The 11776-nt window shown below is 36.2% G+C and overlaps 1 protein-coding gene across 1 annotated transcript; it reads right to left on the bottom strand.

Annotated features, from left to right (window-relative positions):
• Nucleotides 1–1518: 1518 nt before the first annotated feature.
• LOC111666299 (complement factor B-like) lies at nt 1519–10474 on the bottom strand. Its single transcript, XM_023421605.2, has 18 exons — nt 10317–10474; nt 9625–9825; nt 9351–9536; nt 9066–9245; nt 8551–8637; nt 8065–8204; nt 7026–7170; nt 6803–6934; nt 6610–6717; nt 6244–6378; nt 5028–5134; nt 4581–4713; nt 4203–4341; nt 3966–4042; nt 3126–3226; nt 2850–2985; nt 2473–2522; nt 1519–2318 (listed from the first exon to the last, which is right to left on the bottom strand). The coding sequence occupies exons 1-18, from the start codon at nt 10372–10374 to the stop codon at nt 2145–2147; spliced, it is 2289 nt and encodes a 762-aa protein (XP_023277373.1). The 5' UTR covers nt 10375–10474; the 3' UTR covers nt 1519–2144.
• Nucleotides 10475–11776: the final 1302 nt, after the last annotated feature.

Here is an 11776-nt window from a genome sequence, read left to right as displayed (position 1 = left end):
GGGGGGGGGGCTGCCATGAATATACTGTCCTCATGCAAGCTGCTCTATCCATACACAGCTAATTAGTTTAGATGTAGCTTGATTTCAGTCAAACTGTTCCTGCATTGTTTAAATTGAAGGTGGGGTACAAGACGTATGCATTATCAGGGGATGCTCTAAATAATAAAAGAAAAGACTGAGAGGTTCCTGAGCCCTCCAGGGGGATTCAATAAGAAATGAGTCTCGTTTTAAATTTCCTCTTTGTTTACAGCATCTGAGACCAGGAGAGAGTTTCATTCAATTAAGCCTCTCCCATTCAGCTCTCCTCACACAGTCTGTCTTCTTCTGCCTCTGCCTCCCTCCGTCATCCCACTGACCTCCTCCCTCTCTGCCATTTAGTTAAAGGGAAACCAGATGAATGTTCCCACGGGAAGCCAGTACATCACTGACCTTACAAACCACCACACACACACACATAGGCAGACACTCCCTTACGTACAAGGTTCACCATCTCAGAGAAAACCTAACATTGATGTTGAAAATCCACCACTGCTCTTTGATGTTGGACATTTAGCCAATATGCATTAGTAAAGAGAATTACTAAATGTAAATTTTCACTGAGGCAAAGTCTGACAGCATAATGGTCAACAGATCACAGTTACAAAGTAATATAACATGATTTTGAAACCATAAACTGGATTTGACCACAACAAATCATTCGTAATGCAATGGCTGTTTGTTTGTGAGCTATAAAAACAGGGCAATGATTGAGAAACTCAGTTCATTTCCATCTCAAAGCCACAGAGAGAAAGAAAAAACTTAATTATACGCCAAAAAAATAACTTAACTTTCCATTAAATCCAGTTTGAATGATCTAAGTTGGCATGCTGCCAGCCTGAGTGTCCGCATTGCGTAGAGCTGCACAGAGAGCTGGACATGAGCCCTGAGTCACTGACCTAAGGGGGAGCTGGACGGCTCTATCAGCAGAGCTGAGCATCCATAAAAGAGTTTTAATGAAACCTTTTAAGTGCTGTAGTAATTCTTTTAGTCATTCCTTTTTTATGCAGGTTTGGAAAAAGCCTGAAAAAAGGAAATAGTTTATTAACCTGTGATTGTAAATGCATAAACAGTGTGTCATGTAAATTATAATAAAAACTTCTTCTTCCAATGATTTTCTAAGTAAAGTTTCCTTGTTCAAATACCTCATAGGCACAGCGAACAATGTGCAAGTTATATATGTGAAGTTATATAAGTATATATGTATAATTCATATATGTATGTATGTGTATATGTATATAGTTAATAAGAGAATTGTGACACTGGAGACTGAGATTTACAGGAGCTGGTTTGTTTGTTTTGTTCTGGTCAAAAAGAAACTTTAAATCAGGCACAAAGCAGATGGTCCATGATAGGGCCAATATTAATGTCTAGCACAGAAAGGGTAATTTCATATTGCATTATCAATATACAATATACAATGATTTAGTAAAGGTTTTTGGAAAATCTACAGAAAAAAATAAAACAGGGTGAAAAGGAATGTCTGTTTTGGCTGTTCCAGGTTTTTTTTTTTTTTATCTGGCAAGTACAAGTCAATTTTCACAATGATACAAATATCATGAGCAACACAACATAAATCAATTCTGCTGGTGGTCTAGAAACACTGGCCTAACAGTCAGCAATATTATATGAATAGCCACTGAAACATAAACAATGGATAGAGGAGACCTTAATTCAGGGTGTGTTAACCATTTGGATTAGTTTCTCTTCAAAAAAAAATCTATACCTAGGTCAATGCTGATTTATTAACTTCTTTACACACTAGTTGATCACTGAACATGTTGAATCAATGTAAGTGCAGACTGGATAAAGTACAGAAAAGCATAACTAGTAGCTATTTACATGCACTGACTACCTTTTGAGAACGGGTAATGGGTGTTTTTTTGCCTTTTTGTGAATATGCATCTATGTATATACGGTATGTATGTATGCTTTTAATGAGAAAATGTTATATTCTTTAAATATTTTTATTTGTACCTTTTTCATTCTGAACTCAGTCTGATAAATGATCAATAAGCAAAATAACATGTTTTTAAACATACAGTACACATACAATACACAAATCATATCAATGAAATGGCAAAACAAAGTACAGTATGTAAATACATTTACTCCAAAAAGGTAAGTGGTGAATACCCATCACTCGTGGTAACTCCAATGATTGATTTGAGGAAGGGGACAACCCTGAAAAGATTAAGAAAGAAATCTCGGGAGGTGCTATCTGACTCCTTGAGACCTCCCCCAGAGCACTTCTTTTTGTTTCCCCAGCTGACCACACCAATCTGTGAAAGAAATCATAAAGTCAACAACAATTCACAATGTCAAATTATATAACCTCATTTATAGGGATTTTCTTTTATTTGGGAAATATTTTGCCACAAGATGTTGCTCATTTGTGATATAATGTTGGATGTGTGGAAAAGAACAACTGTTCACCTGAACAGTGCGATGTTCAAAGTCCTTGTAAACAGCACCTCCAGAGTCACCTGTCCCAAAAAATACAGAAAATAATAGGCTTCAGTTTTTGACCTACACCACTGTTTTTCATAAATTGAATAACATACCTACTTATAACTCATAACTGAGGTTGGAAAAGATAAAAATGTTGGAAATTAAACTGCATTTTTGTTTTGGGGTGTTATGCCATTTTCCTTACTTACCTGAAATAAGACACAACTGGATGCCTTTATAATGTGTCTGCATGTATTTTGGTGAAATTAGTTTAGCTTAGCTCAATTCAAAAAATGTTTATGGGAAAACTATCCTCTCAAAGTAGCGAAATAATTTTTATACATGAAAAACAGAATACATACCTGTACAAGCTATATGGCTTCTATAATCAATGGTCCGACCACCACTGCACAGGAAGTTCTCAGTCACAGCAACCTCTGCCTTATCTGTTCTTATTATCGTTTTTGCATCTAGCGCATGCTTGATGCATGCAGCTCTCTGCATTGGAGAATTGGAAGAAGAACCATAGCTCAAAGTGACTTTTTAGATTTTGATTGAAAAGTGAACAAAGCAGGCACATACATACACACACGCACGCAGGCACACACACAAGGGAAGCTCAGTAATTTAAAACTCACAGTATCACCACGGTGAATGTAGGCATCTTTTTCTTCTATTGAGTTCTTTGTCTTGGTCAGGAAATTGAGTATTTCAAGACGATCCTTTAAAAGAAGCTCCTCTGTATTTAGAGAACACAAAAATACAGTAACTTGTACCTGAGCTTCTATAGATATGTATTTTAAATGCAAGGCCACTAAATTGACAGAAGAAAATTTGGCAACCTCCCCCTATTTAGCAGTTCTAAGTGGTATATTTAATAACAATAAAGAAATGCTTAACAACACACCTGACCACACTCACACTAATTACAAGGTGATATAAGGACATTTTAAGTGATTAATAATGTATTTGTCATCAACTATAAATCCTCTGAATTAAGCATCTGTAGCGTAATGATTGACAATATTATATAATACGGTTGTAAAGCTTGTTTTATATGAATATGAAATATAAAACTTTTGTCTTTATTATTTTTGTTGTATTAATGAAGTACTCATAAGTATTCAATATTTTTTTATTTTTCTATTTTTTTTATTTTCAATTTTCAATTTATTGCTTATGGACATTTAATATTACCTTATTTTAATTAGCTAGTTAACCAAAGCAGATAAACATCTACCACTGACAGTTCTTATTTTGGTTGAGAGCCGCCAGCTAGAAATGAGAGGACTGCTTTTGATTACCTCTGTCTGCTACCAGACAAGGGCCCGCTGTTTTGAAAATTACAAAAAAATCTGAGTGGTAATGGTCAGATAAAAAAATCAGTTCATGAAATGTCACCCTGTTCTACATTTCTTAACATTCATGACGCCCAAGCTATGTGATGTTGTTGCAGCATGTTGCTATAGTTACTGTACCTTGCTGCTGGCAGGTAGCGTTCTTGGGCAGTTTAAGAGCAATATTGGTCTCCAAGGTACAAGGTATGCAAATAGTTCTGGATGAGATACCAAAAACAATTTGACATGAAGAGGGTGATGTTCCAAGTGAACAATTTGTAACACAGGATATTGTCTTCATAGTAAGAACTGTTTTATCAATAAATCCTAATCAAATCCAACTAATAATGACAGTATTTGTGGGACTCCAGTTCTGACCTAGATTTATAGGTGGTTGCAACAGCTGTCTCCAGTTCGATGAGAGCCACATCATAGTCATAGAACTCCAGCACGCCCTGATCCACTCTAGCACTAACATTATATTCTGGATGAGGAAAAAAATCTTTAACTTTTTTCACTGTAAAAGAGACAAAATGAGAAAGTGTTAGTATAATTGTTACTGTCATCGGTGAAGAACAGAAAATTTTGTCAAATCAAAATGTTGGACTAAAGCATAGGTTTTAACTTCAAAACCTAGAAACATTCATTTTGAAAGCAAAAAACTGAATTAAATACTGCGCCGATTGTTTTTATGATAGCTAAAATGCCGGAAGTCATGTTCAGATACCTGAGGAGAAGAGGCTTGAGTAAGCTTACCTGTGCCATGGCCATCCTCAATCTCAACAGTGACGTGCCTAGGTAAATCATTTCTTTTGAAGCAGTGTGCAGCAGTCAAAACAAACTTCGCGGTCACCAGAGAGCCAAGGCATTTCGTCTTTGAATCTCCACTCTTAAGTTTTAAATGATAAATAAATACATACTGTAGTTTAGTAGTTATATAACATATAACACTCAAAAGTAGGAAGCAATTTGTTGCTCTTACACAGCACAACACCTAGTAAAAAAAAACAAAAACAAAACAAGGACAAAAATCCTACTTCTGAATCCACTGTATTGTCACTAAGTCAAATATTTAGCTTCAGGAGGAGTGAAGACATTTGGCCATTCTCATGCCTAAATAATTATGTTAAGTATTGTGATATTCATATTTGGACTTATTTCATAAATGAATTATAAGGTTCAATGAAAAACTGAAACATTCACCTCGACATTAATGTATGCTGACCATGGATACATTTCCCTCTTGTAGCCGTAGCTGTATTTGTCTATTGCCTTGTGAAGACCACAGAGACCCATAACAGCGTCTTCGTCTGCATGCAAAAACAAAAAATCAGTTTCACATTTTTCAGCCAGACAACATTTGGAGGTGGTCAGGCTTGCACTGCGATCGGATGTACAGTTTGATCACAACCTTAAGAAAACAAAAAAAGGTCAGGTTAAAGGTAATCTAACGCCGCCTCTTGTTGCTATCTTAAAAGCCCCATGAAATGAAAATGCCATTTTTCCAGTTTTAATCCTTTGTCCCTGTGTTAACTGTTCATTATCTCTTGTTATAAGCCAAATATATGTCATCATAATACACATTCTGTGCCACTGGATATTGTAAATGCCGATCAATATCCATGACAAGTCCCTCCCTAGCTTCAGGTTTGTACTGGACACACGTAAATACGCAAAATCAAATAGCAAGCTTGACATAATCTACAGGTAAAAACTGATTTAGAAATTGTTTGTCTATTTGTGGCATGGTGTCCCTTGACCTGAAATGTGCCTTGTATATTGACAAGTCCACCAGTCTGTGCTAATTGCTTTGCATATTGAGATCATATTAATAAAAGATGTAGGTGCAAAAATCTGTGGATTAAATGTCGTCATTCAGATAATATTTCCAGATATAGAACACAGGTTAATACCAGGTCTAATAAAATTTGCTTTTTTGGCATATATTTCATTTCTGTACCAAAGACATGCAGACTAACATTGGCATCTTTAGATTTGAAGTGTAATTCTTCTTAATGGAAACACTGTGTATGTTTGATGTTTTTTAATGGTCAGTTCTCTTGAGGGGGATAGATATATGATCTGTATAAGTATATAATCAATGGGATCCAGTGGGTGACTTTATCGTATCTGTCCATGTAACATCAGTGGTGTTGGACTTTTATCATATAAACCATGAGATCAAGAAGGATGATTTTGCCTGCTCTTAACCACTTTAAGAAACAAGAGAAGCATGTTTTTCTCGCCAGTTATGATCATATACCTCCTTTGTGTCAAATTCGAGGGTGGAGATGAAATCAAGGGTAAATATTAGCACACAAATGCACACCTACAGTATAGTTGAACTAATAATAGAAATTACTCAAATATGTTAGCAGATTAATACAACTTTCTGCCCTCACTTTCTGAGATCCCTTACCAATCACTTCATCAAAGGTCTTTTGCAAGTTTGTAATCTGATCCAATCTGAAGTAATGCTTCCCACCAAGCCCTGTTGTGAGTAGCTGCAGGTCTTCATCAAAGACTTCAATTCCAAGGGCAAAAACATAAATGTCTGTAACAGAATGAAAAATAGCAGGATAAATTGAGGTCTCTCTGTTGCATTAAAACACATTCTGTTGCTCAAGCTGCTAGCAAGGCATTACTGTATAACAATTCAATAATGTTACTAATCGTATAGCATGTGTCTGTAACGAAAAATCCGAACAATGGTAGTGAGGCCTAATGTTGAAAGTGAATATAGCAACAGAAATCATATAATCATATAATATATCATAAAACTCACCAAGAAATTCTGCTCTTGGATGATTCTCTCCACTACTATGGTCCATGTATATCAAGTTCTTTATTTTTTGCACGGTTGGTAAAGGCGAACCTCCCATATTATAAGCACCTGCAATGAAAGACACCAGTGTGTTAAAATCATGTACAACATAGACAACATTTGATATTTAAACCCTGAAGTTGGCTGAACTTACCATCTGTAAAAAGCATGAGGATGTGATGATGTGCTGTAAAATTTTTTTCTCCAACTCTGTCCTTTATGAAAGCCATTTTGCTCAAGATGGTCTCAAAGGTGAGTGTCAGATCTGTCCCAGCAGTGTTGTGGTCTTTCAATCCAAATACACAGTAAAACATTAAGATCAAACCATGTATTCAAAACTTGAACTTTCAACCACATCTCTGATCTGTTTGACTCACCGCCTATATCAAAAGCTTCAATGGCTTCAATGATTGTTATTGGCTGTACTCCGTCTTTCAAAAAATCAAGAATGTTGACAACTTCAATTACCTCAGAAGAGAAAAAGAAGATTTCATAGTTTGGAGAGACAGTAAAGCTGGCAATCTGTGGAGACATGAAGCAGATTAGTTAAATATAAGGTGTATGATCTTTAATATTGTTTCACGTTTTGACAAAACTTTGTAAACACATGTAAACTTGTGGAGCTGCTGTGACACATGTTTTTTTAATGCAACACCTCCTTATGTATCAAACTGCTTATGGTTGTTATTTTGTTGAGTAATTGATTCATTTATCAGTAGAAAGAGTATCCCATAGTGTGCATTGACAACAAGCCAAGGGACTCTTGCCAAGAAACATCGATCAAGATTATAATGTATAATAATTCATAATGACATTTAATTCTAAGGAGCTGTTGCCCTGACAACCAAATGGAATGAGATTGTGTAGCTACATGTTACCTGTACAGCGTGCCAAATGTGTTTCTAAAAGTGTGTCATACAACGTAAAGTGCTCCATTTGTCAGCTTCCACCACACATAGAGTGACTTGACATAGTTAGATCCAGATATCTCAGTGGGATCAGTACCATGACAGTCACATCCAAAAAACTAATGGTTTCTAAATATCTATTTGACATTTCTGAGTCAGGCTACTGGCAATATAAACTCTAACATTTTAATTTTATTCCTTATAAGATCAAATGATTGACTAAATGTTCAGATTGGTCACAATAACGGCTGTATTTCTAACATGTTTTATCGACTCAGCAAATGTATTGCCAACACTAATCAGCAACAGTCTGTACTTTCACCCCATATGCATCTTTTAAAGGGAGCCCACAATTAGCAAAATAATCCCAATATATCTCTAGTCCCAGGAGAATGTTGGTGACTGTTAACTGCAAATTCAGCATATTGTAATAGAGAGTTCTGTCACAATAACAATGAAGAAAACAGTGTAAAACTTTTAATCAAAAGGAGAGCTGTTTGTTTCTTACCCGTTTAATAAGTTTTATGATAGTATCTTTTGCATCAGTGACATTTTTCTCAGTTATGCTCTCAGAAATATCCACAGCAATATAGACGTTAAGTATCCCATCTTTTGAAATCCTGAAATTTTTCCCCGACTGTTCGTTACCTGCACAATTCATTAGAAATACTGTTACTTTTGCCATACACATTAAATGCCATTTTTGCCTAGAGACAAAATCATCACGGAAGACCATGCAATGTCTTCTGCACTGTTACAGGGAAACATTCATACCTATACAGTTTCTTAGATTAATATGTTCAGAAATAAGGTATTATGTCCTTATAAAGAAGAGTGAGTTTTTATGTTTGTTGACTAACTTAACAAATATACCTCTCAACATGCTGTTATAACATAAATGACCATATAGCATTGCTATTAAATAATGCTAACAATCATATTAGTCCATGAACATTATTAGTTCATTAGTTCATTTGTCATATTAGTTCCTTACCGGTGGGCTGTAAAGTGGTGAGGCTTTCTTTGATTGCACTGCCAAATGCCTCTGAAGCCTCCAGTGGACTGTCATAGGTGTGTTTGTCTGCAAGAAGCAAAAGCCACAATAACAGAAGTTTGCAAAAGGCCTAATTGCGACAAGGTAAAAGTAAAAGTTCTCGGGATTAGCTCTAAGTAGTTTCAGGCAGCATGTAAATGTTGGAAGCAGGTCAGGGATCATCAGCATGCATCTGCTGGTCTCTTCAAACCAGTTATTGTTGGTAGGATATGATCCCTCACTGACCTCCTACCAGTAACCAGGTGGCTGCATTTTTGAAAGGGCAAGACCAGCGGAACAAAACCCCGAACTTGTCAAAATGTTAATACTGTTAACAAAATACAAGAGTGCAAAACTAAGTCAAGCTCACTTTGCTTGATCAAAACTAGTTAGTAAAACAGTGCTTATAGTTGTTCCGGGAATGCCACACATTGTTGTAAAAAAAAAAAAACAGTGTGTGTGGGTTTCTGTCTTACAGTAACATTCTGGTTCTGTGCCGGTCCACTGGCCGTTCTCCAGACACGTTCTTTCTTTTGACCCCACCAAAAACAGGTTATTATTGCTGCAGCTGTATTTCACTTTGTCACCAATTCCAAATAGGTTCCCTATTCTCACGGCACCAGCTGGGACACCAGGATCTGGACAGTTATGTCCTGCTGTGGTAACACAAAAGACAAAAGATTAAACTCATACATACAAAAGTTACAAATGAGGGTGTATCCCCAAACCTAAAAGAAAGCAGATTGCTGTTCAGGACATACAGTCACGGCTACAGATAGGAGTGAAGCCGCTCCATTTCCCGTTTGGTAAACAAACACGTCTGAATGAGCCTCGCAGATTATGTCCAGAGTAGCACTCATACGTGGTCTCATTTCCAACAAAGTACTTATCCTGAGGAGGGGAGACATCTCCATTCTCCAGCACAGTTGGGTCTGGGCATTCAACCACTGCAAAACAAAACAAAAGCACCTAAGTTGTCATGTTGAGCAGTCAGCCCTGGAGCAAAGGGAGAAACATCATCACTACATAACTCACGTTTGCATATCTGAGGCGAAGACTTTTCGGGTCTCCACTTGCCATTAAGCTGGCACGTGCGGGTCAGAACAGGGTATGGATAGTAACCCTTTTTACAAGTGTAGAACAACATGCTGCCACTCTGCAGCTGCCTGGTCAGTGAGTAATAACCATCTTCAATTTTCATACCTTCCTCTGTGCATTCACACCAAACTTCCCCTCCTGAAAAGAAAGGACAGGTTTGGGTCATGGAGGCCAAGATTTAGAACGGTAAACAGATTTTAGGAAGCTCCCTCCATAGCCAGACATTATAGAATTGTTTCCATAAAATGAGTAGTATTACGTGATGACTAAACAAAAAATGAAAATTTCAGATTTCAGAAAACAAACATTCTGACTGGGGAAATGTAGGATGGTATTTTTCCCACTGAAATTTTAATGTCAATATTGAAATTGCTGTTATAATGGTTTTCAACAGCTATTTAATTTTCCTAATTTCAATATACATTGTTTTTATTTCAATCTTTAAAGCTAATGACAAATTACACAGACAAAGTTTATTATGTCAATTCTATTATATCTTACAAAAAAACGCCTTACTTATAGGTTACAATAAATATAAATACATGGGCGTTTGACACATTTGAAAGTTCAAAATAACATATAAAAAATATATATATGTATTTTAAAATCTAAAGAAAAAATTAGCTTACCCATGCAGAGGACACATGAAAGAGCAGCAAACCAGCTCCAGGAGACAGAAAATCCCATGGTGAACCATAAACTGGGGAACAATATAAAAATGAGAGGATTTTGCAGAAGCCTTACATTTATTGCAAAATGGACAGCAATGTTTGCAGAGTAGGGCTGAACCAACGAAGACCATCCTGGTACTTATTAACTTTATGATAAATAGAAGGGGATCAATACTCTATGACACAACAAACAAATTTCCACCAAATTTTACCATTGCATAAGAACTCAAGATTAAAATAAAATAATTCATTTAAACCGACTTGATTAATATACAGTAAAAATACGAAAAGCACTTTTAATTAACTATATTTTTGACTTGCTATATTCAATTAACTGGTAGTGCATTCAAATATTAAAACTCTTAAAAGGGGAAAGAAAAATCTTATATATTGACCCTTTTGTCTGAAAGATTGGGAACATTTAAATAAATTCAGTACAGTTAAGTTTGACTGTTAATTTTTACCATTGTAGTCTAAATAGTACTCTCTCTAAATATTGTTTTGGTTTTTTTTTTGTGTCCTGACCTTAACTAGGCCATAGCTTCTCCGTCTTTGATCCAGGATTTCCAGTCATGTGTACACACACAGTCACATGTTGCAATAAAAAACAACAAAACAAACAAAAAGTAATTGTGTAACCAGAGTACAAAGTACCAAGAACAAATATTCGTCTCATCATTTCCCGAAATAGGGAGGCACTGTGGAGATTTACATACTGGCATGTTGATTCAGTTATTGATTGAACTCCCAGTCATCCCAGACTGGTTTAATTGTTGCTCTTTCTGACATTTGATTGAGAAAAACATCTCTTTTAAGAAATGAGATGTCAGCACAGAAAAACGTATGAAGTTATTTGTAGTTGTTTTGTGTCTCTTTCAGTTTGTGTCTCTTTTTGTGGTCTTTTTGGATCTCTTTGTGGTTGTTTCGCGTCGGCTTGGGTTTAGTTTGTGTCTTTCTCGTGAACATCTTGCATCTCTTTGTAGTCATTTGATTGACTTTTAAGTCTATAATAGTATAGCCCTGTATCATCACCTTAACACCAATTTGCACTGATTATGAGTAGTTTTGGGTGTGTACGTTGGGGGAAGAGAGACTTCATTCAACATAATTGATTGAGTAGAATCCCCTTATAAAAGAAAAAGAAAACATTTTTCATTTTGAACACTTGCATTTACCTGCTCTTTTCCCGAAATATCAACTGACCTCATAATCTATCAATCTTAGAAATAGACTGAACACATTCATGCCTCCATCAGCAAAAACGTTTTGAGCCAATGGCCTTTTCTCTAGTGCCTCCCTGTGGAAGAACTACAAAGTGGATACTGTAGTACTCAGCTAACTCCAAAAGATGGCAGTAGAGCAACGCTAAGGATGACCGCTGCCGATAAAACCTCAAAGAAGAAGAAGTGGAAGCGGAA

This window comes from Seriola lalandi, unplaced genomic scaffold, assembly GCF_002814215.2.
Source record: "Seriola lalandi dorsalis isolate HSWRI2012SDOR001 ecotype SW California unplaced genomic scaffold, Sedor1 jcf7180002054672, whole genome shotgun sequence".
In the NCBI taxonomy this organism is placed as follows: domain Eukaryota; kingdom Metazoa; phylum Chordata; class Actinopteri; order Carangiformes; family Carangidae; genus Seriola; species Seriola lalandi.
The sequence above is the reverse complement of the archived record's forward strand: the minus strand, read 5'-3'. Positions and strand labels throughout refer to the sequence as shown.